This window comes from Panthera leo, chromosome E2 (genome assembly GCF_018350215.1).
Source record: "Panthera leo isolate Ple1 chromosome E2, P.leo_Ple1_pat1.1, whole genome shotgun sequence".
In the NCBI taxonomy this organism is placed as follows: Eukaryota; Metazoa; Chordata; class Mammalia; order Carnivora; family Felidae; genus Panthera; species Panthera leo.
In genome coordinates this window covers 33488649-33516070 of record NC_056693.1, presented here as the reverse complement: position 1 = coordinate 33516070, position 27422 = coordinate 33488649, and the positions used below count along the sequence as shown (strand labels likewise).

Below are 27422 nucleotides of genomic sequence, written 5' to 3'. Positions count from 1 at the left end.
GGCACCAGCTTGAATCCTGGATGGCCAGCCCTGCAAGAACCCTCAGAAATTGTGGGTCAGCCTCTTGTTGTTCGGATGGGGAAACAGGGTCAACCCCCAGTCACTGAACTTAGGTTGATGGCAGGGGAGGACTTGAACTTGACTCCTCACTTAGTTACCAGTACCTATGTTTTAGGTTTGAGGCATTCCTGACTGAACTCGTCAGCAGTTTGGAGCCTTGTCACCTTATAAACTATTTACTAATTAACTTTATTATTAAAAAGTTCAAACCTACTAAAAAGTACAAAGAAGAGTATTACAACCACCATCGTATCGACCACCCAGAATTAACAGATGTCAACATGATCATATTTGCTTCAGCTCTTTTATTTATAAGAAATAAAAAAGTTAACAGGCTTATGGCTTTAAACACCATCTATGTGCTTATGACTCCCAGTTTACATCTCCAGCCCCGGCCTCTCTTTTGAACTTCAGCCCCATATTTCCGGCTGCTATTCAGCATCTCCATATGGATGTCAAACAGCATCTCAGACTCCATCCCCAACCGCCTCTCCCCACCTCACCTCCAACCAGATTCCCCTATGGTCTCCGTCTCAGTCTCGCCTGCCTTGACCGCCGCCGCCGGGTTTGGGCCACCATCACCTCCCAGGAAGATTCGGCTCCTTTCCTAACTGGGCCCCCTTGCACCTGCTCTTGCCCTAGACCCTTATACTATGTTTTCTTTATTACAAAAATCCTGCAAGGAACATCCCCCTTCATGTCATGTACATAAATATACAAAACTCACTCATCCCTAGAAGGAGGGTAGCTAGGTGGTAGGGGGGACAATCGCTCTCCCAAGATCTTCTACTAATCTGCACTCCCTTGAGCAATTTCTGAGAGTTCTTATTTCCCCACTTCCTCCTCCAATACTTCTATTCAGACTTTGAAATGTTTGCCCTTCTGATAAGTGTGAAGAAGTGTAATGGTACCTCATTGAGGTATAATTTGCATGCCCCTGCCTCCCAGTGTCACTGTCCATTCACAACCACAGCCTAGTTGTCCTCGCACCAGTTGTGGGTTTCTTGATAGCCTTTCACACTCTAGCAAGAGAGAGCATAATGAATATTATGGGCAGCAGTCCTTCACACATGTTTCCCATTCTGACTCTTCCATCCGCTTTCTATGGAAGCTCCCTTATCTCTGTGAACCTCAACTATAAAATGGGGGTCCCTGGGTCTACTCATAGAGTTATGGTGAGGATTAAGAGAAAATGAAGAAGATCAAGCATTTAACATGCAAGTGCTCGAGCAATGGTAGATATTATTAAGATTTTATGTTTGTGGTGGCGTGCTATGTTTATAGACGGCTTGATGCGGAGTCAGATATACCTGGAGTTTGGCCTCGATGCTTTAGCAAGGCATGTCACCTCTCCGAACATCAGCTTGTCATTTTTAGAAGGGAAATGATAAGTGGAAGGAGCAGGACAGGAGATGCTAGGATAGAAAGCTCGCGAGAGCAGTAGGAAGCCGTGAAGAACACGAAGGGTGAACATCATTGTCACAAATCTGTCCACAGCCCGGCCTGGAAAAGCATGGTGCAGAGGGGTGACAGAGCCCCAAACCCTGGCGAGTTGGGCTTTGGAGTGGGAGGCTGGTTGAGAGGAGCAGGGCCAGCACCCCCTTCCTCATGCGCTATGACTCCTCCCCTGCTGGGCTAACGAGATGCTTCCCTCTCTGTGATCCGAGTTCTGAAGATCTTATCATCAGGAAGAGCTTGTACAGATTTTGATAAACTGTAAGGTTCTTCACGTTTCCTTTAAATATATGTCTCTAGACATTTGTTCCATCAGATAAGCTAAGGTAACAATGCATGTGTGTGTGTGTGTGAGAGAGAGAGAGAGAGAGAGACAGAAAGCTATACATGCCAGGGAGTCTGGGGCTGTTCTGTCTCAGGATAGCTCCAAGAAAGCCTCTTCACTCCAACCAAAATGTATACACACAGAATTTTGTTTTCCAGGCCCCCCCTTCCATTCACGGAGCCCAGGTAAAGAACCCACAACCGGTGCGTAACCAGCCTCCCAGGAGGTGGGTCTCAGCTCTGTGGATTGTAAAAATCAGGCCAAGGCTGATTAGGAGCCACCTTGCTCGATGCCCAATCATCTGTGCGCTCGGCAGACTTCACAGACTCTCCAGGGCTTGTGGCTGCTAGTTAATTACACAGGACTCCAGCTCCAGGGCTGTAATTCAGTACCCACTGGGCAAGTGAAACCCTCCGCTTTGCACACGGCCCTAGAGGAAGGATGAGTAAGGTCAAAGCCAACAATTACCCACACTCATTGCCCCCAGGAGCAAAGTGGCTGGCCCAGGTTGGCTGGTAGCCCAGATTAGGGCTTTGGGGATGGGACGAGAGGCTCACATCTGTCCATTTGTCCTTCCTAAGTCCTTTTTCTTCCTACTTTCCTTTCCTTCCTTTCTCCCCCCTTCCCTCCTTCCCTCCTCCCTCCCTCCATCTCTCCCTTCCTCCCTTTCTTCCTCCCTCCCTCCCTTCCTCCCTTCCCTCCTCCCTTCCTTCCATCAATCCTTCAGCAAACATTCAGGCCCTGCTGTGTACTAGGCTTCAGGTTAACACTCTGGATGAGGTCAGTGAGCCAGACACACGGACTGGTCATCAGGAGCTTGCTTTCCAGCACGGGCAATACATATTTCAATAGCCGTCAGAAAAAGGGAAAGCAAGCAGGATTTCTCTAAAGGCACGCAAGTGCAGGGTGGTGCTTGAATGACCCCGAGAGTGAGTAGCTCCTTAAATTTTGTGCCCTAGCTGCCTGGTCTTGGCCCTTCATTTCTCCCAGTCTAGGTAGACTCTGGGTTCCTCACGGAGTGTTGGGGTCTTCACGCCGCTCAGGCTCACACCCCTGGGGATTCAGGGAGGTGTATTGCAGGGGCTGCTGCAGAGGGGATGTCAGGCCTCACCCCTCCTCTCTTCTATTTAAATGGGGCAGCCACTCTTTTTGAAATCTGTTTTGTCTTGTGCATCCCACCCACCTCCTCTCACGTAATGATTTTGTCTGGGGTGGGGGTGGTATCGCAGCTAGAACCCGTAGGAAAACCATTGAACACCAGCTTCACCTTCAGGGTTAGTGGACTTGCCCAAGGGAACAGCGGCACTTGGAGATTTCTCAGTTGGAACTCTGGGCCAATGCTCTTCCTTGTTTTTTGCTCTCTCTCTTTTTTGAGTTATTATTTTTATTCTGAACGATTTCAAAAACAGAGAATAGAAAATTAAATGTAGAAACTTCCAGCATGACCAAATATTAACATTAAGTCCTATTATTCATTTCAATGACCTAAAGGAGCAAAGCAGAGTGGAAACCCTTCATGTAAACGTCCCTTATCTCCTGCCTACCCCACCACCAAACCCAGGAACTGATTTCTCAAAGTGTCGACCATGCCCATGCATGTTTTTCTACTTTTACTACATATATATGTATCTATAAAAAAATTATATGGTCTTGTTTTACAAGTTTGTAAACCTCATATAAAATGGCATCATTCTCCATGTAGCCTTTTACAACTTTTTTTTTTTTTTTTGCTTTTTTGGCTTAGCATTTTGAAATTTATGATTTTAACTGCCATATAGCATTCTATTTATTATAAGACGATCTCACAGTTCTATCCTTTTTCTTATTGGCGAGCATTTAGATGTTTCCCCTTTATCGTTATTGCAAACGCTGCTGTAATGGATTGCCACATATACATGGTTCCTTGTGTGACATGTCCCAGAGTTTCTCTGGGAACAGACTTGCTGAGCGGAAGGTCACAGGCTGACTCTACTTTACTAGATAGTCCCACATTGCTTACCAAAAGTTCATACTCCCGTGTGATCAGTGTCCTCAAGGGACCATTTGCCCACGTCCTTGTTAACACTTGATATTGTCAGACTTAAGTTTCATCAGTCTGGCAGATACAAAATGGCATTTTCTTGGTTACTGGTTTACATTCCCCTCATTAGTACTGAGGCTGAGTGTACCATTGTAAAGATTTTTGGCTGCTTGGGTCTACTCTGTGGTCCAGTGTTCTTGCTAACGCGCTGCGTTCTACGATTGCTCAGTGGGCATCGCACTAACCAATCCGACTTTGGGACCAGTTTGTATCACTTTCATAGTCACACGGCCTGTCTCTGTCTTTCCACATTACTGATTTAAAAAAAAAAATTTTTTTTTTTTACATTTATTTATTTTTGAGAGACAGAGCAACAGAGCACAAGTGGGGAGGGGCAGAGAGAGAGGGAGATGCAGAATCCGAAGCAGGCTCCAGGCTCCGAGCTGTCAGCACAGAGCCCGACACGGGGCTCAAACTCACGGACTGTGAGATCATGACCTGAGCTGAAGTTGGATGCTCAACCAACTAAGTCACCCAGGCGCCCCGCACCTTACTGGTTTTTAATAATTTCCCTGTTAAGAGGACTCAAAGTGATCTTGGGGGATGAGGAAGATGAACACCCTCATACGTCCCAGGAAGGCCACTCAGGGTCAGTGGGGAGTGGAGGGACAGCCTGGAGCTGTGTCCGAAGTCTTCATGTTCTCTGCCAGCAGTTGCTCAGGCCACGGGGGATTGGTCAAGTTGGCAAAACTCATCCTAGGCTTCTGTGCTTTATACCCTTTGTTGAAAAACTCTTCCTTCCAGTTGAAATTTATTTATAGTAAGGAGTTCTGGATTTGCCCTCTAACATCTCTCAGGAATACCTGAAGAAGGACAGAAGCAGAACTCCTGGAATGAACGTAATTCTAGAATGCCAGGGCTATAAGGGCAATAATGTGGTCTAAAGCCTGTCTCAATCCCAAACCCATTTACAGATAGGGAGCCTGAGGCTCCGAGAGGGGAAGGGCCTTGCCTATCATCCCACCCATGGTGCGGATCAGCTGGGTGAGGTGATGCATCGAGGAATAAAACCTCTTGGCCTTTGTAACTCCCATGTGACTATCAAATGTGGCCATTCGCAGAACCACCCGCTCAGATGAAGCAACTGCTTAGGGCCCCACACGGTGCCACATGCCTCACCTAGGGGTACAAAGAAGGGTTTATGGTGTAATTGGGGAGCTGAGATTCCCAGAGAGATCATTGGCGGGTATCACAGAACCATGTGCTTAGGTGGTGAAATAAACAAGGGTGTCTGTCCCCCCCCCCCCTTCTCTTGCTCTCCATTCCTTCCCTTTTGTGTCCTTCCTCCTCCACCTCTTCCTCCTCCTCCTCCTCCTCCTCCTCCTCCTCCTCTCTCCTCCTCTTGTCTCATTCCCCTCTGTGCACACATCTTACTTTTTCTCTTGTATCTTCTCTCTCCAGGGCAACCAAGTCTTCTTAATTCACTCACTGGTGTCACTCACTCACTAATTCACTTCTCTGCCAGGGCCTCAGTTCCCCCCGAAACACTGAGGAGGTGTCCATAGCTAGATAACTGCTCAGGGCCCTCCCAGTTCTGTTCTGGGTGCTGGTAAAGAGAGAGCTGTTGGGAAGGTGCTTGAGTCTATGATTTCTAGAGGGGCAGTCCCCTCAGCTGAAGTCCCAGAAAGGCAGTTTGTATTTAAAAGCATTGGGATTAGGACGCCTGAGTGGCCCAGTCAGTAAAGCATCCGACTTCGGCCCAGGTCATGATCTCATGGTTTGTGGGTTCGAGCCCCGCGTTGGGCTCTGTGCTGACAGCTCAGAGCCTGGAGCCTGCTTCAGCTCTCTCTCTGCTCCTCCCCTGATCACACTCTGTCTCTCAAAAATAAATAAATGTTAAAAGTTTTTAAAAAATAAATAAAAGCGTTGGGATCAAAGTCACTTTTTTGAGAAAATTGTTCATTGTCTGCAGGCACTTTTTGGCCAGGCTTTTCCTCCAAAGATGTGGGAGGGAATATAGCAGCTCAGGACCTGTAGCCCCTGCGACGAGCTCTGCCAACAGTGGGCTTGCCAGACCTCCAACGCCAAAATCTCAGCGGGGGTGGTGTCCGTGGACTTCTGTTTGAACAGGTCCCTCAGCTAGATGGACCAATCCTCTGACCCTACAGCCCCTTCCCACCTGCCAGGGTTCCACTAATAACTTGGAACTATGGTGCCCTAGTTATTTAACTTGTGGATTACTTCAGGATAAATGCATGGTCCTCTGAAAATAATCAGATCATCCCCAATTAATGTTACAGAGAAAAAAAACAAAGACAAGAGTTGAAGGGTTGTATGGAAGGAGGATCATTAGTCTCCACAGTCATTTCCTGCGTGGTAGAGGGCTGATGACAGAACTTGTTACCCCCTCAGTCAGTGCCTGTGGGGTTACTGACCTATTGTCTTCACACAGCTCAGGTCTGGGAAGCCTAGCATGAGAACCAGGAGGGGCGGTCACGACAACCCAGCCGGGTATGAAAGCCTGGGTGTGCTAGAATTCCTGGACCAGACACAGGTCTGTGTGAGTCTCAGATGAACATTGATTTATGCTTTGATTCCATCCATCTCACTCTCTCTTTCTCTCTGGCTGGGGCAGGCCATTTGACCTCTGCTTCCCTGCCAGTAAAATGGGGATAATAACATACCCTTCTAAGGCTGCCTCTTACAAATAATTGCCCAGTTTTTGCAGGGCACTTTGAAGAAAATTGCTGTGAAGATGTTCTGCTGGCCCTGGAATTTTCCTTGGTGCAAATATCAAACAGACAAGGATGGCCAATGTTCTGATTCTGGCACTCTCAGCCGAACCATTTTCCCCAATTCAGTTGGGAAGAGAAGAAGATGGGGGAGGGGCTGTGATCACAGCCTGGGCCTGCCTGGAATATTAAAGACACAACCCTGCCTTTGATGCTTGCCTGCAACGCTTGTTAATTTTAAAAGGAAGCGAGCAGAGGCGGGAAGTTTCTGCCTGGCAGAAGAAAACAGGCCGAGGCCAAAGAGGATTAGTGTCAACTCAATTTGGATCTAGTGTGGCTTTGAAGTCCTTGGCCTGGTGCTGGACAGAGTTGAAGGACAACTCCTGGATGTCAGCTGGGTGGGAGGCAGAGGGCTGGGGAAAGTGGAGACCTGTGGCCCCTCAGTTCCCAGCTCAGCCAGGAGCAGACAGCCTTCTTCTCAATTTGGGAAATACGTTGGAGTCAACAATCTCTTAGGCTGGTGAATTTTTGGGGAAGCTCCAAATAGGGGTCTCAAACTTAAGTGCCTGCAGGGGCTAGGCAGTTAACTCCTAAGAGCAAAGTAAGCTGATTGTATGCCATAGGGAGTGGTGGGGACTGTGGCAAACACAATAAGTTTCAATCAAATATTGGGATTTGCAAATTAGGGTCAAATTTTGTTAGCTCTCTTATAGGAGATTTTATAGGAGAAATTTATTGCATTTTATAGAAGTTGAAAATTTGAATTGTGTGTGAACTATTCCAATTTTTTTATTTTTGTAAATATTTATTTTGAGAGAGAGAGAGGGAGCGAGTGAGGGGTGGGGGAGGGGCCGAGAGAGAGGGAGACAGAGAATCCCAAGCAAACTCTGTACAATTAGTGCAGAGCCCGACTTGGGGCTCGAACTCACAAGCTGTGAGATCATGACCTGAGTCGAAATCAAGAGTTGTGCAGTTAACTGACTGAGCCATCCACGCACCCAGAACTATTCCAATTTTTAAACATTGGCCAAAGTTGTTTATTATTTTAAAACACCCCCATAGGCCAGAGAAGCCCACGGGGCCCTGTTTTGTGACCTCTGTCTTGGAATTCTAAAACTTTCGGGGTGAAAAATCACTTAAAATTCACGGAGGCCTTCCTTTGGTTACTATTTTTTAGAGACTTCAGACCAGTCCTTGGTTGAGGGCATCAGAATCATCCAGTAAGAGCTCTTCAAAAACACAAATTTTGGGGGATTCTGGTTCAGTAAGCTCGGAGTGGGAGCTGGGGAGGGTCTCATATTTTTTGTAAAATTTTTTTAATGTTTATTTATTTTTGAGAGAGAAAGAGAATGAGTGGGAGCGGGGCAGAGAGAGAGGGAGACACAGAATCCAAATCAGCTCCAAGCTCTGAACCGTCAGCACAGACCCCAACGTAGGGCTCAAACGCACACACCGTGAGATCATGACCTGAGCCGAAGTCGGACGCTTAACCGACTGAGCCACCCAGGCACCCCATATTTTTTTTAACTCCTCAGATGATTCTGATGTGCAGAATCAGAAGTGGTTGGGGAAATGGTGACCTCATCAGTTCCTCTGAATAATTTTTAATCTTTTTTGAGTCATAAACCCTTTTGAGAAACTAAAGAAACTTATCAACACTTTCCATAAGAAAAACAAAAGATACAGAAAAAATGTTGCCTACAATATCAGGGGGTCTGAGAACTCTCCCACCCACAGCCACCAAGATAAGAACATTACTTGATGCTGGCTGGAATCCCATCTACAAGAGTCATGAAAATGGCTTCCAGGGTCTCACCTGTACTCTTCCAGTGACCGGAAGCTCATTACCTTAGGCAGTAGTCTATTCCCTTTTGGGGAGCACTGTTAGTAAAGTTTTATGGGTTTTTTTTCTTTAGGGTTTTTTTGTTTGTTTGTTTTTGTGATGAGCAAAAATCTCCTGCCTTTTTCCGCTTCTCCAGCCCCCAGCCACCCTCAAGTGCCACGTTTGTCCTCTGGCCAATCTCTCTTATTTTCCTGGGATATGGAGGGGAGAGATGCTGCAGGAGGCCGGGAGAAGCTGGGGGATGGCCAACGATGAGGAGCTGTTCCCTCTTGGGATCTGAGATGCTGGGAACGGATTCTTGACCAGAAGCTGGCGATACCTGTTCACGCCACCTCATCCCTTTACCCCCCCACCTCTGGAGAACCCCTCCATTCATCCAATATGAGATGCCAAACCTATTCAGCCTCACCATCCTCACCCTGTAAATTTCCCTGTGGCCGACCCCCTTTCAGTGGCTGACTCCCAGCCTGGAAGGTTAACCTTTTTAACATGAGTTAGGTACACCTTGGAGATACCAGATACACCAAATGAATGACCGTTTGAATCTGTTTTGCCCAGCACTCTTGCTCTGGCCAGGATCTGCTGGGCACCTGGGGGAGAGGCATGCAATATGGCATCTTATAATATTGGATATCTGCAAAATTCATGCTGTCATTTATTCATTCGACATCACCAAACACTGACCACATGGTTGTAAATGGGCCTCCAACCCAGCCTCTGACCTGTCCCCTAGCAATCGGATGCTTCCTTAAACCTGTTTTTATTCTTGACTCATCCTGTGTCTTGGGTAGAAGACATCATAAGGTCCTTTGCATAAAGTAGGATGAGGGAGGTGGCTTGTCTTTGCCTTAAACTCTTGAACTTCAAGGGAGGCTCTCCTTTTCGTGATTGTTGAGATTGGTGTCCATCATCCCCCCTCTCTGCATCCACTTTGGGACTTGCTGATTTAATTGAAGCCAAGCCTCCTTTTCTGCATCTGGAAGAAGCCTCACTTTGTACTGTCATTTTGGCGTCTTCTTTGGTTGCTTTAGTCATCTGTCCTTGCCTGACACATGTATCCAGGTATAAATACTTTTAAAACCCCCCTGAAGTGTTCTCGCTCACTTTTTATCCCAGGGCTTCTGGAAAAGGGAGCACATGTGCCTGCCCCTGGCAGGATGACTGGCTACTTATCATTGGATGGACATCCACTGGGCCTGCCAGGGTCCCATTCATGCATTCATGCACACGTTCACGCCAGAAACATTTACCAAGTTCCCAAGGTTTGTCTGGTTCTGGGCTGCATGCTGCAGAGGCAGCAGTCAATAACACTGAGTTTTTGTTGCCCTCCAGGAGTTTGTATTTTAATAGGGGAGACAGAAGACAAGCAAGTAAGCACAGTCATGAATAAATACAAGTTGTGATGCGGCCTGGGAGATAGCTATAGATACATTAAGGGGAACCCAATTCAGATAAAGGAAGCCACCCTTCAACTGAGAGTTCCAGGCAGACAGAAGAGCATATGTAAGGGTCCTGTGGCTGGAAAGAGTTTGGCTTTTACAAGAAACCCAGAGAAGGCCAGTGCAGCCAGAGGTAGTAACTAAGGTGGAAGAGGCAGTACAAGAGCTTTGATTCAATTGCCAAGAGGGCTCAGTGGGTTTCATGAATGAGTGAAGGAAGCCAGGTCGGAGACAAGAGGGGGCACTGGGGTCTGTGGCGAACTGGCGAACATGTGCCCTGTGCAAAGGAGGTAGCTGCTGCCCAGCTCCAGCTAGCCTTAGACCTAGTGGAGATGGAATCTGTGGGTCCAGTGTTTCCAGACCTTTTGATGTTTCAAGAGAATCCTCAAATTTCAATTTTGCTATAAAAATCTTCTGTTAAAAAAAAACAAAACCCTAAGACAATCACAACACATGTTTGAGGGCCGCATGTGGCCTGCCTGGGCTGCCTCAACTCCTGAGCTGGGTAAATGCACAGTAGAGAATTAAAGAATTGTAGAGCAGTGAGGGTCCCCTCACCCATATAGGTAAACCGAGGCCCAAAGTACCCTCAGCTTCCAGCTCTTCCTCTATTGGGTAGTTTCCTGAGAACGGGAACAACCTTTCAGGCTGATTTCCTCTTTGGGCCCCGGGCAAGGACTTAACTTTGGGGCTCAGTTTCCTAACTTGCAAACAGGAACATCTAGGCCCAGTGTGGCGGCTGCCTGGGGCCATAGTGTGTGGGGTAATTAGGGTTTGAAAACCACTTTGAAGCTTCTAAGAGGAAGTACCCAGCAAAGTTCAGAAGGGGATTTCAAAGGGCTTGTTCCTTCAAGTGCCATAGACGTGTGTGTCCCAACCTCTCCTCATCTCCAGGGGGCTTTACCCAGGCGGGAAGCGAGTAGGTGGCTGCCCTTTGCTGTGGGACTCCAGAAAGCCTGTCGGTACATCCACGTCTCCCTTCCAACCTATCTTTTCCTTCCCCAGTATGTTCCCCTCTTCTTCCTTGCCAAAATATTCCACAAGCCCCTTCCAGGGCCAGTCACAGTGAGTCACAGTGCCAGCTCTAGGAATGCATCCTGGTGGCTCTAGCAGCCAGCAAGGAAAACAGGGTGTCTGAAACTACAGACAGAACCTGCAGAGAGAGGGTCGTAGGAGCAAATAACCCACTCAGGGGTTCGGGCCCCTGCACATTCTACATAAGTGAATGTTTCAGCTGAAACCTGAATGTTGAGCAGGAGTCAGCCAGAGTGGAGAGGAGAGGGTGGGAGAGAGTCTAGGTCGAAAGGGCTTCCACCATCAGGGGCTGGGGGAGGGATAAGGGAACCCTGAGCATTCACACACTGAGAGATGCTCACTGGCACGGTCTTGGAGCTGTCAGGGAGCAAGAACTCCTGTCCCCTCAAGGGTCCTTGTAGCTGGACTAAGAATCAAATCGACTTGGGACAGATGAATAGGAGGAAATTAAATTTAATGACGTACAGATGGGGAATCCATACACACATGGGAATTCCCAAAACGGTCAGGCAAAATGAGGTACGTTTGTCATCCTGAACTGAAGAGATGTGGGTAGGGGCCTGGGACTTCAGGGCAAAGGAGTGCGCTTCAAAGGGCGATAAGAAGAAAAGCAGATGTTCGGTTATTAGATGTTGCCCCTGCCATACAGATGGGTGACTCAGATAAAATTTATCTCTGGTAGTAACCCTTGGTCTGGAAAACACCCCCAATTTAGATTTTTCTGGGTAGTTAAAGGAGGGGCAAAAGTTTCTATTGAGCCCATAGGGTCTTGATTGCCTTCAGCTCGAAATAATCTTCATGCCAACGTGGCCCATCTCGAGATGGCCTGCCCTCGTGCCCCTGCCCCCGCCGACACCCCACAGTCCAAGGTTGAGTGGTAGATTGGAGACAAGGAGGTGGACAGAGGCCTGCTCACATGGGGCCTTAGCAGCGAGGGCGAGGATTTACTTTTTTATTTCTTTTACTTTTTAATTGTTTACCTTGAAGGTAATAGCATAATAAGAAGTTTCTGAATTTCAACTCAAAATGAAGTATTAGGATTTGATTGCATTTTTTTTTTTTTTTTTTTTTAGAACTCAGTGGTTATTTCCTTGGGTTGATCTCCTCTAAGAAAAAGCCTGGCAAACGAATCCCTTCTCATTCTGTTCTTCTGTGATCTCCAAATCCCCTTTCTGCACATTTTTTGTGTCCCAAGACACCAGCACCTTCCTTGAACAATAGGTACTATTGTAAATCCATAATTGTAGGGAGAACACTAGCCCCGAGAGGTCATCTGCTAAGGTCATCCAGCCAGAAAGGGGTAGAGTGGGGAATCTGAACATCAGTCCATTTGCTTCCAAAGCTGGGGCTCTGTCTACAAGAAGGGCGTGATCAAGATAATGACTGACAACCTGGCCATGTTCCCCCTCAGCCAGGTCCTGAGGTAGAAAAAGCCCCTATCTGTGGATATCTTGCAAGTGATGGAGGGAAAAAAAAAAAAAAATCCCACCTCTAACATCAATCTCTGCATGGAGGAGGTTCAAGGGAAAGCTTAGAGGGCAGAAGCTGTGTTCTGCCTGTGTGTGAATACTAATGAGGCAGGGACGCCAGTGGCTAATTAACGAGGGCCTGACCTCCAGGGTTCCTAGGATGCCAGCTTTTGTTCAAGTCTTTTTTCCTTCAGAGAACACTGAGCTGGTTCCTGGACCGGATGCACCACAAAAGGGCCTTTCAGGACTTCCTTTGAATGAAGTGTTCTGTTCCCACCACAGCTTTTCAAAGACTGGGGGAGAAAACAGAAACTCAGAGGGACTAAGAAGTTCTGTTCTTTGAGGATGGGCAGGGGGCACGCTGCAAACTCTGAGATCAGGCCTTCATGGGCCAGGCACCAGGGGCTGGCTGGTCAGAGAGCCCGGGGCTGCCCAACCCTGAGCTGAGTCACGTTCCCAGCTCCCATGGTAAATTATCGCCCTTGGTTTACAGCTAGTAAACACAAAAGGAGACTGGAGTCCCTGGGATGGCTGTGGTCTAGATGCACCAGGAGATACAGATCCTCTTCTTTTCAGTCCCCAGAGGGGTCCAAAGAGGGCTCAGCCTGGGATTAATGCCATGGGTATCTCTGTGGGAGGGTTAGGTCTGTGGTAGAAAATTTAAATCATTCATATACTTGCAGGGAGGGATGACAGAATAATACAAATGGCATTTAGAGAAAATGATAAGATACCATCTATGCTTGTCATAATAGAAATGCAAATTGGAACTACAACCAGATATCATTAAAAAAAAAAAAAATCTATCTGATTGGCAGAGATCCAAAAATGTGAAGCGTGCGGTGTGCGGGGGCAGTGGAGAACCAGATGTGCGCATCCTGTGGGCCAACCACGACAGCATCCAAAATGCAGGGGCGCCTGGGTGGCTCAGTCGGTTGGGCGGCCGACTTCGGCTCAGGTCATGATCTCGCAGTCCGTAAGTTCGAGCCCCGCATCAGGCTCTGTGCTGACAGCTCGGAGCCCCGAGCCTGTTTCAGATTCTGTGTCTCCTTCTCTCTGACCCTCACCCATTCATGCTCTGTCTCTGTCTCAAACATAAATAAAAACGTTAAAAAAAAAATTTCAAAATGTGAAAGCATACGTGCTTCCAGGAAGCACCTCCACTTGTAGGAGATTATCCTCTCTATGTATTTATTTACACACTGTGCACAAAGAGTGGGTGCAATTCATTGTAATTTTGCTTATAAAAGATTGGAAAAGGACTAAACTGTCCATGACAATGGGGATTGGTTCAAAGAATCATGACACAGCAGTGCAATGAAATTCTAGGCAGCCCTTAAAAATATGTCTTCATATAGAGGGATCATGAAGATACATAGTGTTATCTGAGGAAAGGCAAGGTACAGAATGGTGTGCACATCAAGACACGAGATGCCACCATTTGTGGGGAGAAAGCAAGGAGAGGCTACCTAGACAGTCCACGTTCGCGTACGGACAGAATACAGCTGCAAGGAGACGCAAGAAACATGTAATGGTGGTGGTTACCTCTGCGAGGGGTGCTGGGGAGCTGAGGAGGCAGACTTATGCTGGAATAGGCATTTATAGCATTTGAATTGCTTTTACCAAAGGGGAGTCTGGCTGGCTCTGTTGGTAGAACATACATGGCCTCTTGATCCCAGGGTTGTAAGTTTGAGCCCCACATTAGGTGTAGAGATTACTTAAACAACAACAACAATGAAAAGAACTAGGCTGAATTACTTTTACCATATCACTTTTTCAAAAGGAAAGGAAGGAAGGAGGGAAGGAGGGAAGGAGGGAGGGAGGGAGGGAAGGAAGGAAGAAAGGGAGCGGGGGGACAGAGGGAAGGGCAGAGGGACGGAGGGAGAGAAGAGGGAGAGGGAGGGAGGAAGGAAAGAAGAAAACGAGGGAAGTATAGATGGGCAAAAAGAAAAAATACTCAATGGCAATCCCGCCACACTAATAAGCACTGATAAGATTTTGGCTTATATCTTTCTATTGTTTTTGAATTAATTTCACAGTTAAGGAAAACTTACAAGATTAGTATAAAGAACTCTCATATATCTTTTACCCAGATGTGCATTTTGTCACATTTATCATTCTCTCTCTTTCTATGTACATATATATATATATACATATTAATGTATATACATATATATACATGTTAATATATATGTATATATAATACATATATACGTATTAATATATATGTGTATTAACCATTTGAGAGTAAGTTGAGCCTTTACTGCTAAATATTTCATTATGTATTTCTGGAAAACAAAGATATTAATTTATACAGCCATATGATAATCAACAAAATCTGGAAATTTAATGTTGACACAGTACCATTATCTAGTCTGCACATCTTAACTTAAATTTTGCCAATTGTCTCACCAACATCGTTGACTGCAATTTTTTCTTCTGCTCCAGGATCCGATCCAGGACCACACAGTTACATTTAGTCGCCATGGGTTTCTATTCTCCTTCCGTCTAAAATAGGTCCTCTGCCTCTTTTTCTTTCATGACCTTGACATTTTGGAGGGGTACAGGCCGGGCCACTCAAGGTTTGCCTGACACGTCCTTAGGAGTAGATTCGGGTTTGGCAGTTTGGGCAGCAACACCACGGAAGTGATCCCGGGTCCTCAGTGCATCCCGTTAGGAGGTCTGTGATGTCAGTGTGTTCCCTTATTGGTGTCACACGTAGGGTTTTAGAACATAGAAATTAAATTACATCCAACAAGCTACTCTGTAACCTTTCTCCTTCCCCAGCGATATGCTCTGATCATCTTTATTTAAAACTTTCAGCTTTATTTCTTTTTGAAGAGACAATACAGTTGGATGGTTCAAAATTCAAAGGAAGCACAAGGGTGTGCGGTGAAAAGTCTGTCTCCCTCCCCTGAGCCAGCCCTGCAGTTCTCTCTGAGGCAACAACTGTTCCCTGGTTTTTGTGTCTCCTTCTGCTGATACTTTATATAAGCATCTGGCGAGAGCCCAGTGTGTGGTGACCATCGATTGAGCAGCATGTGGGATGCCCCCATTCACATCATTGTTTTAGGAGGGTGGCCAGAGGCCTGCAGCTTCCCAGGACCTCTTAAGAGACTCCTTTTGATCCTTCTAGAAACAGTGAGGTTTCTCCTGGAGCCCAGCCTGGCTGATGAGTTCAACCTCCTCCCTCTTGGCTCCTCTGCCCCAGGAATTCCTGCCTTGCTGAGACATTGTCCCCCCATAATCCTCACCCCAAACCGCCCTGTCCTGCCTCACTGACTGCCATCTGTGGGAACGGGCCCTTTACATGCACTGTGTCATCTTCAAAGTGCTTTTGGCTTGTTAATTGGCCACAATTCACATTAGGCTGACTAAAGATCCCACACATTCCCAACACAGGAGGGCTGATGTCACTGGCCTTGGGAACACCTTGTTGGCACCTCACCGCAGAGAGGCTGCTGGCTCTGAGTTATAGCTGATCCTGGGAGAGGATTCCTGGCTTCACCACTTTAATGCATCTCTGGGACCCTCAGTTTTTTGGGTCTGTGAAATGGGGTCGGTGATAGGGTCATCAGGAGGACTCAACATAGGAAGTGGCCGGTGTGGGATGGCTGGTCCATTACTGTTGGTTCCCTTTACTCTCAGATGTCCCGTCCTCTACAAGATATTTCTCGTCATCTTTCCTCCACCATCCAGAGCATTCGATTTGTTCCTCTTTTAACACTGATCAGTTCTTGGCCTTGTATTAGGGTAATTCTGCCCCTGCTGCAGCCGTGAACTCATTGAGCATGGGGCTTATGTCTAAGGCATCATTATACCTCTCTCAGTAGGAAGCCCGGGGCTGGCATGAAATTCTGTAAATGTTTGCATGCCCAAGAGGCAGCATCAGGACTGTACAAGAGCAAGGGCCCTAGAGCCCCACTCTGGGTGCAGCCCCGGTTCCATCACTAATTAGCTATGGGATCTTAGGCGAGTTACTTACCTCTTCATGCCCGGCAGTACTGACCTGTAAAACGGGACTAATTAATAATAGCACGTACATCATAAGGTTGTTCTGAGGATTAAGTAAGTTAATGTGCAAAGAACAGTAGCCGCCACATGGTAAGAGCTTTATAGCTGTCGGCTATTATTATACCAGCATCTAGCAAGGGACCTTTCTCCTGGTGTGGCCTCCATAAACGTTTGTGAAGCCGAACTGACGAGATCGTATCCCCACCCTGTCCTCACGAATACACACACTTGGCGGGTTTCTGAAATTCTACCATTCTTTTTAATTTTTTAATTTTTTAAATGTTTATTTATTTTTGAGAGACAGAGAGACAGAGCATGGGCGGGGGAGGGGCAGAGAGAGAGGGAGACACCGAATCCGAAGCAGGCTCCAGGCTCTGAGCTGTCAGCACAGAGCCCGACGTGGGGCTCGAACTCACAGACCGCGAGATCACGACCTGAGCCGAAGCCGGACGCTTAACCGACTGAGCCATCCAGGCGCCCCTTATGTTTTAATTTTTAAAACATTTAAAAAATATTTATTTTTGAGAGAGAGGGCGAGACAGCGTGTGGGGGGGGGAGGGGCAGAGAGAGAGGGAGACACAGAAGAACAAGGATGCTCCCCAAAGCATATTGTTAAGTGCAAAAAGCAAAATATAAAGCCATGTGTCTAGTATGCCACCCTTTATGGAGTGAACAGAAGCTAGGGAGAAGGGTTCAGGAGGAGAGCACCTACCTGTGTAACTCCAGTCTTCAGAAGGAGAGTCAGAACCTGGTCTTAGGAGGGTCTCCAAGGAGGGGGTTGCATGGCAAGGACTGGGGCGGGAGGGGGACTTCCTTTTCGTTGCGTACTCTTTAAAAATACACTTGGGGCGCCTGGGTGGCGCAGTCGGTTAAGCGTCCGACTTCAGCCAGGTCACGATCTCGCGGTCTGTGAGTTCGAGCCCCGCGTCAGGCTCTGGGCTGATGGCTTGGAGCCTGGAGCCTGTTTCCGATTCTGTGTCTCCCTCTCTCTCTGACCCTCCCCCGTTCATGCTCTGTCTCTCTCTGTCCCAAAAATAAATAAAAAACGTTGAAAAAAAAAATTTTTAAAAAATAAAAAAAAAAAAAATACACTCTTCTGGGGGGCGCCTGGGTGGCTCAGTCGGTTAAGCGTCCGACTTCGGCTCAGGTCATGATCTCGCGGTCCGTGAGTTCGAGCCCCGCGTCGGGCTCTGTGCTGACTGCTCAGAGCCTGGAGCCTGTTTCAGATTCTGTGTCTCCCTCTCTCTCTGACCCTCCCCCGTTCATGCTCTGTCTCTCTCTGTCTCAGAAATGAATAAATGTTAAAAAAAAAAATTAAAAAAAAATACACTCTTCTGTACTGTGACAAAATACACATAACTTAAATGTTACCTTTTTAACCATTTTAAAATATCCAATTCGGTAGCATTAGGCACATTCACGGGTCAACTGTCACCACCGTCTGTGTCCAGGACTTTTTCCTCACCCTGTTAAACAATAAGTCCCCCCTCCGCCTCCTCCGCCCCCTCCCCCTGGAACCTCTGTGTCGATATATTTGCCTATTCGTGTATCCCATGTGAATGGAATCATACAATAGTTGTCCTTTTGTGTCTGCCTCATTTCACTTGGCTTAATACCTTCGAGTCTCCTCCACGTGGAAGCATGGATGCGGTACTTTTTATGGCTGAATACTATTCCACGATAGGAATTTTGCCGATTTATCCATTCGTCTACTGGTAGCTACTGGGACTGTTTGGCTGTTGTGAATAATGCTGTCTGAACACTGGCGTACAGGTAGCTGTTTGAGTGCCTGTTTTCAGCTCCTTTGGGTATAATCCCCAGAAGTGGAATTTCTGGAGCATATTGTGGTTCTCCTTTTAATTTTTTGAGGAATCATCATACGGCTTTCCACAGCGGCTGCACCCCGTTTTGCAGTCCCACCGACAGCGCACGAAGGTTCCGATTTCTCCACATCCTCGTGTTTGTGCTTTTGTATCTTTTAATTGGATACGATATCAAAGTATTACCTATTCAATAACAAAATCTTTCAAGAAGCCATTGTTCTAAAGAGGTTGGGGTGCACGAGTGGAAGCACAAGACAGCAATGATGTCACAGGCAGCAGCCTTGTATTCAGCAGGCACGTGCGCACTGAGAATCCACATCCAATTGGACTGTCGATTCTGCATTATAATGGCTGCATTGTCACGCTCCCTCCTGGGGAAGGAGGAGGTCAGATGAAAGTGTTGGATCAGGCTCTCCTGACTTCCCTTCCTGCTGTATCTGCAGAGGGGATACCCAGATAGGTGTAAGAGGTGTGGACAGTGAGCCCCTCCAGGCACTTTCTCCCACCTCCCTTGCCTGCGGGCTTCCACTGGCTTAGGCCACGCAGGGGGCTGGAGGGTAGGAGGAGAGAGTGGTGAGGCTCTTCATTGCTCAGCTTCCTCCTGGCTCTGCCACCTCTGTGAATGCAGCTCCAGCCAGGTGCTCCTGGGACACAGCTCTCTTCTCTGGGGAAGGTTAGGGGTGGTGTGTTAGTTTCCCAGCGTTGCCATAGCAATGCACCATAGACTGGTGGCTTAAATAGCAGATTTATTCTCTTACAGTTCTGGAGGCTAGAAGTCTGACACCAAGGTCTCTGTAGGACTGGTTCCTTCTGAGGGCCATGAGAGGGGTTCCCCTGGCTTCTGGGAGTGTGCTGGCCATCTTCGGTACTCCTTGGCTTATAGAAGCATCACCCTGATCTCTGCCTTCATCTCTTTACATGGCTTTCTCTGTGTGTGTGTGTGTGTCTGTATCCAAATTTCCCCCTTTTATAAGGACACCAGTCATATGGATTATGATACTATAACCACCTCTCTTAACTTATTATCTCTGCAAAGACCCTCTCCAAATAAGGTCACATTATGAGGCCCTGAGGGTTAGGTCTCCGACATACCTTTTTTTTTTTTTGGTGGTGGTCGGGGGACACAATTCAGCCCATGACAGGTAGTCATGGCTGCCTCCTTATCCCGTGTTGGTTTCCTAAGTCCTGCCCACACCTCTGTTAATAGTCTCTTGGTTAAGTTTCTCACAATCCTGGCTGAGCATGTCTCTGTGTCCCGTCAAGCCTTTGTACCTTGGCCAGTTTGCTTTTGTCTATTTTTCAAGACAATAGCCCTGATCTTTGTTTCCTGGTGTCCCTGCTGGACAATTCCACAAGTGAGGGAAAGGACTTCTGTGTGTGTGTGTGTGTGGGGGGGGGTGGGGAGCGGGTAGGGCTCAAAATATATTATGTCTGCAGTCTCCTCAAGCAAGGAGTCATGGTAAAGTGTGCCGTGGTGGGTATGGGAACTAGGAATTCCATGCCCATCCCCAACACACACACCCCAAGGAACCCTTGAAGGGTCCACCTGGGAGTGTTTGGCATAAAGAAGCCACGGAGGGAAGATGATACATCTTCAAATACCCCAAAGGTCATGTAGTCAATCTGTCTGTTTCTACAGAGAGACGTAGGTCAGTCTAATATAATGAGTAAGAGACTATTTATGTAAGTTTATATAAAAGATATATATGTATATAACATATAAAAAATATTTATACACATAATGTCAGTGAGAGATTTCTGAGGATCGTGTTTAAAGGTAATGGCCTCCATGTGAGCTGTGAGCATCTCAATCATGGGAAGTATTCAAATAGGGGCTGGATGGTCAGAAGCTGGGGCTGGTGATCTCTCTGCCCTTTCCGACTGGGAAATGCCATGACTGTAGAATTGGGACTTGGAATTTCTTTAGCCGGCTCTGCCACCTGAAGATATGGTGCTCAGATTTGCAAGGCTGCACTGTGCTGTCGGCTCTAGGGATTCATACCAACATAGAAAAACTCCAGCTTCTAGAGCAGGTGCCCCAGCCGTTGGCTTCCCACCAAAATAGGTAATTACAGAAGCTGAGTCAAGCTTCAGCCAGCGTCTGATGCTGCCCACACCCAGGTATGGCTCCAGGGGGCTATAAAGAGCACACTCCTTGGAAACTGGAACAGACTCCAGCTATCAGCTTTGATCTGTGCCCAGGCGGGGCGGGCTGGGCCAGGAGCTGTTCCTCTGCTCCTTGGGTACTGGGCTTACCGACTGCATTTGAATCCTGCTAGACCAAATCTCTTCTTTATTTCCCTAAAGAGTCTCTAAATGCAACTTATTGAATCGGTCTTTAGATAACTAAGGATGTGAGGTAGAGCATTGCTTTATTGTGTTATGAAGTCCTCATATGTCCTCATGTGTGGAAACGGGAATCATTTCCTCATGGCTTCCCTTCTCTTCGGGAGTCTCAGGCCCACCCAGAATCGTATTCAGAATCATGCATGCCCAACATCTCAGTCATGGTCTTTGTGAGTGTCATGGTGTAAAAACGAGAAAAAGAAGGAGGCACCGCTTCTCAGTGCTTCTTGGTGCAAAACCAAACAATCTATTTTGAATTTTTTCAGTGGGAAGAAGTTATGTAGGCCAATGCTATAGGGATGGGGATGACAAAGCAGGGTAATGAGAGAGAGAAAGAGAGAGCGCCCCAGGAGCTCCGGGTAGGCCTCTCTGAGGAGGGGTCCATTGAGCTGAGATTTTATTGACACCTGGGAGCCAGGCTTGACAAGATCTGGGGGCAGAGCACTCCAGGTGGAGGGGGCTGTAAGTGCAAATGTCCTGAGGTGAGGCCACACTTGGTGTGGTGGGGTGGTTCACAGACACCAGAGCTCTGTAGGCCAAGTTAGGATTTGGGGTTTTATGTGTCATGGGAAGCCATCGAAGGCTTTAATGTATGGCAGTGACTTAAAAATGGATTTGAATTTTTTTAAATTTAAAATTAAAATTTAGATTTTAAAAATTAAAAAAACCCTACTTCCTCGAGGTATATTTACATGCAATAAAATTATTTTAAATGTACAGTTTGATGAGTTTTGACAGATGTGTATGTCTATGTAACCACCACCACAATCAAAATATATAACATTCCTATCACTCTAAAAAATTCCCTTGTGCCCTTTAGAGTCAGTCCTCCTTTCCAGGACCATCCCAATCTCCAGCACTATGCCAGACTTCCTGCAGACTCTTCATCCAGTCTCCCTAATGTTACCATCTTATATAACCACGGTACAACTGTCAAAAACACAAAATTAACATGGGTACAATGTTACTAACCAATCTATAAATTCTAGTCAGACTTCTCCAATTTTCTCACTAACGTCCTTTTTCTCCTCCAAGATCCAAGCCAGGATTGCATTTCCTAACCATGTGCCCTGAACCTGGTCCACTCTGTGACAGTTTCTTAGTTTGTCCTTGCTTTTCATGATCTTTGGCAGTTTTGAGGAGTTCTGGTCAGGTATTTTGTAGACTGTCTCTCATTTTGGGCTTATCTGTTGTTTTCTCCTGATTAGACAGGGCTTACGAGTTTGAGGGGAAAATACCACAGAGGTGAAGCCCCGTGCAGGATAACGTGACTTACCATATTACTCATCGTGGTCATTCAGTTGAGATGGCATCTGCCGGGTTTTCTACCAGTTCGATGACATGCATGGGCGGTGGGGGGCGGGGCAGATGCAAACTGGAGTTGAAATTAGTTTCTGCATCTGAAAAATGGGGATAATATTACCTATCTCACAGCACTGCTGGAGGATTAAGTGAGATCATAATATGAGTAATTTAGCAGTCTGCTACGTAGTGAGTGCTCAACAGATGTTAGCTTCTATCATTAGTAGTAGTGGTGGTACCTTTTCTCCTGTCTACTGACCAGAAGGAGCAATTTCTGTTGTTGATTTTTTTAATATGTGACATGCTGCTAAGTAAATGGCTTGCAATCTGATTCTTCATTTCCTCACTTCTCACATGTGTGACATGGGCTAACCGGAGACCCAGATGGACAGCCTCACCCCCATGGCCCGCAGCAGACCCACTGCAGTCACGTGATGGGAGTCAGGTGATGAAGGGTTGAAGGAGGGGACATCTGGGAGGGCTGCTCGTAAAGCGTTCTTACAGAGCCTGGCCCTGTGCTGCCCTGCTCTCCTCCTGCCCCTCTGTGCTCTGAGGAGAGATCCTAACGGCCACTGCCCTTAAGTTTAGGGAAATTTCAGACTGGGGTCTTTTATAGGCGGGTTCTGGGGCAGTAAGGGTGGGGAGGGGCTGTGGATCTGGATCTCTGAAATTCACAGACATCCTCCACTCACACACTATATTATCCTTTTTTTTTTTTTTTTTTAAGAGAGAGAGAGAGAGTGAGCAGGGAAGGTAAAGAGAGAGAGAGGGAGACACAGAATCTGAAGCAGGCCCAGGCTCTGAGCTGTCAGCACAGAGCCCGATGCGGGGCTCGAACTCATGAACCGCTAAGATCATGACCAGAGCTGAAGTCGGATGCTTAACCGACTGAGCCACCCAGGCGGCCCTCGCACACTATTTTAAAGTGTGTGTGTTTATTACAAAAGTACAAACTTGCTGTGAAAACAGCAGACATCACAGTGCACAAAAGAAAAGTCCAAAGTCCTCCTCCAGGGGTGCCTGGGTGGCTCAGCTGGTTAAGTGTCTGGCTCTTGATTTCCACTCAGGTCATGATCTCACAGTCGTGAGATCGAGTCCCGAGTCGGGGTTTGTGCTGGGCATGGAGCCTGCTTAAGATTCTCTCTCTCTCTCTCTCTCTCTCTCTCTCTCTCTCTCTGCAAACCCCTCTCAAAAAAAAAAAAAAAAAAAAAAAAAAAAGGTCCACCTCCAGCTGGCCCCCTGCCCCAGTCCACTGTCCAGAAGTCAATACTGTGACTGACAATGGGAGGCCTTCTGTCCCAAGGGTCCCTCTCAGCTGGCCTCTCTCCAGGCCTGTAATCCAGAGTCCTAAGGCTCACAAACCTCTGTTCTTTACACCTGCACACCCTCTAGTGGGAATGCTTCACATAGCGAGGTGAGGACGTGGGTGGGGGGCAGGCAGGTGGCAGGTGTGGCCCAAGACCCCTGGGAAGTGGGCATCCCAAGATGGATCTCACCTAGTTTCCACCATACCCTTCTGTCTAGCTAGGTGGGTTTTTCCCCCCCCAGGGATAAGAAGGAACCAGGAACAATGCTACTTGCTAAAAAGAAAGAAAGAAAGAAAGAAAGAAAGAAAGAAAGAAAGAAAGAAAGAAAGAAAAGACACCAAATTTATTACAGTAGCGATCCTAACGAGCCAAAGGCAGCTTTCCCACCGAGAGGTAATAAGCCCATAATGCGATAAGAACCATTTATGGGAGCCCTTATTAAGTGCCAGTCATGGTTTTACTTCTATTAATTTGTATAATTATCACAACACTCCCCAGAAGTAGGACTATGGATATTTCTCTTTTGTAGAAGAGGATGCCGGAGCTCAGGGAGTTCACTGCGGGAACAGTATGTGCAGTGGTTAGTAGTTCAAGCCCTGGAGCCAGACCACCTGCATTTGCTATCCTTGTTCTGCCACTTACCAGCTGTGTGACCTTGGGCTTGGGTTATAAACCCCCTGTGACTCAGTTTCCATTCTTGTAAAATGGGGATGACGACAGAATCTGCCTCCAAAGCTGGCTGTGGGCATTAAGTGAATAAGTGTGTGTGTCAAATGCTTGGCACAGAGAAGGCACTCAATAAGTGTGTACGTTAGGATTCATTGATGGACCCGAGTCTCAGTGCGTGACTGGTGGAGGAGGAATTTGAACCCAGTTCTTCATACTTCGAGACTTGTGGGCTCATGCACTATGTAGGGCTGCCAACCTAGAGCCCACCAGCAGAGCCCCAGGTCTCACTGATGTGAAGATAACAGGAGTCTTCCCTGAAAAGCCAGTGATTCCTGGGGTGGGGAATCATTGGAGGTAGGGAACACTCTGGGACTGCTGGTAGGGGGAGAGGCCTCTCTGGGCCAGCCTCTCCTAGCTGTTGTTCCTTCCTCCTTGGAAAAGAGCCTCCAAGTCCTCTGCTCTGTCCAGTGGCAAAGAGGCAAAAAGGATGGGGATTATCTACCCTTCTGGGGATCCTTGCTGAGTCTAGTTAGGATTGTGATCCAAAGACTCAAATATTCCCAATATGGCAAATACTCCCAATAAATACTCCCTAATTAGGATTGTGATCCAAAGACTCAAATGCTCCCAGATACTCCCCATATGGCAAATGATGTGATTTCCCGGACCCCTCCTAAATGTGGTAGCAGATATGACTGTCTGGAATTATGATGTCCAGCCTGTCCCCAAAGATGGGAGGGAGTTATGAAATGAGGGAAAGGACAGTCCAGGCAGAGGGTAAATGTGAGAAAAGGTAGGGAAGCTAGAGACAGCAGCAGAGACGGGATCGAGTTCAAGGCAAGAGGTGGCAAAAGAGGAGGCTTGCAGAGGCCAAAGGTGGTCAGAATTTGATTTCCATAAGCTGTCAAAGAGCTTGAGCTCTCTTTGGTAGAAAATGGGGAGCCACTGAAGAGTCATGAAGGGAGGAGGAGACAAAGGAAAAGTTTTGTCATCTGTAAAATAGGGTAAAATAGTACCTGCCTCTTAAGGTTATTATAGGATTGAGTGGGATGATCCACATGAAGTCTTAGAAATGATGGCATGTAGAAGATGCTCAATAAATGTCAGTGATGCTGCTGCTGCTGATTGCAACGTCCCGTTAGGAAGAGAAACCATAAAGGTCCAGGCCACCAAGGCAGTACATAAAGTGAGTGAGGCTTCGCTGGGTAGGTGGAGACCAAGGCCAGCCTCACAGGGCAATCCAGTTAGACATGGACTTGTCCACCTGCTAAGCTCCTCGGTATGGCTCACAGCCCTAGGTGATGTGACCTCTTTCTCACTCACTAGGTTCCAGCCACGTTGTCTTCTTCCTGATCTTCGAACATGCCCAACCTGGGCCTTTCCCCCTATTGTTGCCTCTGTGTGGGAAGCCCTTCCCCCACACTTTCTAATGGCTGCTGCTTTCTTGTCATAAAGATCCTAGTTCAGGTTTCTCCTGAGAGGCTTTTCCTGAGGCCTATCCAGCACCTCAGCCTTATGACCAGACAAAATGATCTTACTTGCTTTCATGGGTAATGTTTGTTGCTCCCTACGTCCTCTAGGTTGTAAACTCCACAGGGGCACAATTACATCTTTCTTGTTCACTGCTGTTTTCATAGGTCCTTCGACACTGCCGGGCATATGGAGACCCTCGATAAATGTCTGTCTGAAACTGATGGCCTGAAGTGATCTCTAGTAGAGATTCATGCCTTTCAAGCTGTTCGTGGGACAGGTGGCCTATCAAGCTGAGATCAGCTATTAGCAGAGTGGAGTGGATTCAGTCTGATGACAACTTCATGGAAGTAGGGTCTGGGGGTGGAGGGGAAGGATACTTCACAAAACAAAGTAAATTCTGATGGATGAGGGCAGGGGGACAAGCCCAGGGCAATTCCCACTACGGGGAACTCCTAGGAACTGTGATGTTTCCCTAAGTGACAGGGGAAGTGGTAGGGCAGAAAGGGGCTGGGAGAACTCAGAGGCAAGGCCTATCAGAGGAGGTGCAGAGGTCCATTGTCTGAGGTCTGACATTCAATCAAGGATCTCAAATTTAGTCCTTTGACATGATCTCCAAAAGAGGTTGTACCTAGTCACAGACACACCGGTAGGTTTTAAGAAAGATGTTCATTTGTACAGCTGTAATTACAAAACCCAAGTAACAAGAACATTTTAGAACTCATCTTTTAAGACCTACTTACAGCATCTGACACTGTTATTTTCCTTCTCCCTCTCTTCACTTGGCTTACGGAACACTATACTCCTGGTCCTCCTTCCTCAATGACTGCTCCTTCTCAGTCTCCTCCTTTGGTTTTTATTAATTTCATCTCTCACTTTTAAATGTCTATCTCCAGAAGGCAGCCAGAGGGAGCTCTCAGGGCCTTTGTACCTGCTGAAACACTCTTCCAGGCAGAATGCCTCACTTCAAGTCCTTGCCTAAATGTCAATTGTCAGTGAGGTCTCTTCCCTGCCACCCTATTTAGTACCCCACTTCCTCCAACCCTCTACCCCTCTTTCCTCCTTTAACTTTATAGTTCTTATTACCAAATGACCTACTACATGTATTTCTTGTTTAGTGGTGGTCTCTGGTGACAAATATGTTAGTGCCAGGAGAGCACCAGTGGAGTAGTAAACGCTATGTTTACTGCTGTACCTCTTTTGTCTAGAACAGTGCCCGACACACTGTGTGCTTGAATGAACGATGAGACGTTTTGTGACGTTTCAATTATGCACGTTTTCATTTAAAAATATATAAGGAATTTTACAAGCGGGGCCCTAGACTATTTAAACATGAGAGTCTAAAGCGTGATTAAAAATATCCGGAAAGGATCGTATAGTTAGTGCCGGTAACCACTGTGGTTTGCCTCGACTAACAGTTAAGTCAAAAGGCAGAGCAGGCATCCAAGACACCTTTTCTTGAATTAATGACCCTTTGGGAGTGCGGTACTAGTGTGTGGAATCTGCAGGGGTGCAGCTTGGTTGTGGTGCTAGGAGAAGCCCCGGGGGTGCAACAGCTCAGACCCATTCGTACAGTGGGATGGAACTGGGTCAAGTTAACAGCAACAAAACACGCAACTCCACCAAAGAAAGCGAACCAACCTCAGGAGCAGGCTCTCGGACCACGCAGGCGCAGAAGGACCCGGGCGGAGCCTGCGCAGCCGCAGAAGAGGCTCGGCGGGCCTGAGCGGCCACAGAAAAGAGCGGGCGGTTTGGGGGCCTCCTAGATCCCGCACTGTTTCGCGCCAGGTTTGAAGCAGCTGAAGACGGGCTGCTCTGGTCCCCGAGCCCCGCACCGCGGCGGGTGAGGCCGGCTCCGCTACGCATGCCTCGGGCGGCGAGCCCTCTTCTGAGCCATCATGCTGCTGCCTGTGTTCACCCTGAAACTGCGCCACAAAATCAGCCCCCGCATGGTGGCCATAGGGCGCTACGACGGGATTCACCCGTGCCTGGCAGCCGCCACCCAAGCGGGCAAGGTAACCGCTCCTACCACACCGAGCCCGGGTCCCTAGTGTCCCCAGGATCTCCGCAGGCCGCTCCGATGCGACCCGCCCCTCACCCTGCGACCCCGCCC

General features: G+C 47.5%; 1 protein-coding gene and 1 long non-coding RNA gene across 3 annotated transcripts in view; one reads left to right on the top strand and one right to left on the bottom strand.

The window, feature by feature from the left end:
- Nucleotides 1–346: 346 nt before the first annotated feature.
- Nucleotides 347–27039, bottom strand: LOC122208103. 2 transcript variants are annotated; one of them, XR_006197107.1, is made up of 4 exons: nucleotides 26951–27039; nucleotides 21838–21961; nucleotides 3108–3229; nucleotides 347–2270 (listed from the first exon to the last, which is right to left on the bottom strand). It is a non-coding gene; the product is annotated as an uncharacterized LOC122208103 (long non-coding RNA). The 2 variants fall into 2 exon arrangements; XR_006197108.1 differs by lacking the exons at nucleotides 347–2270; nucleotides 3108–3229 and adding an exon at nucleotides 17847–18879.
- BBS2 (Bardet-Biedl syndrome 2) overlaps nucleotides 27033–27422 on the top strand; it is a 33029-nt gene continuing 32639 nt past the window's right edge. The window contains exon 1 of the mRNA XM_042918756.1: nucleotides 27033–27324. Coding sequence (XP_042774690.1) covers nucleotides 27208–27324 — 117 coding nt within the window. The 5' untranslated portion in view covers nucleotides 27033–27207. The remainder of the gene's footprint in view (nucleotides 27325–27422) is intronic.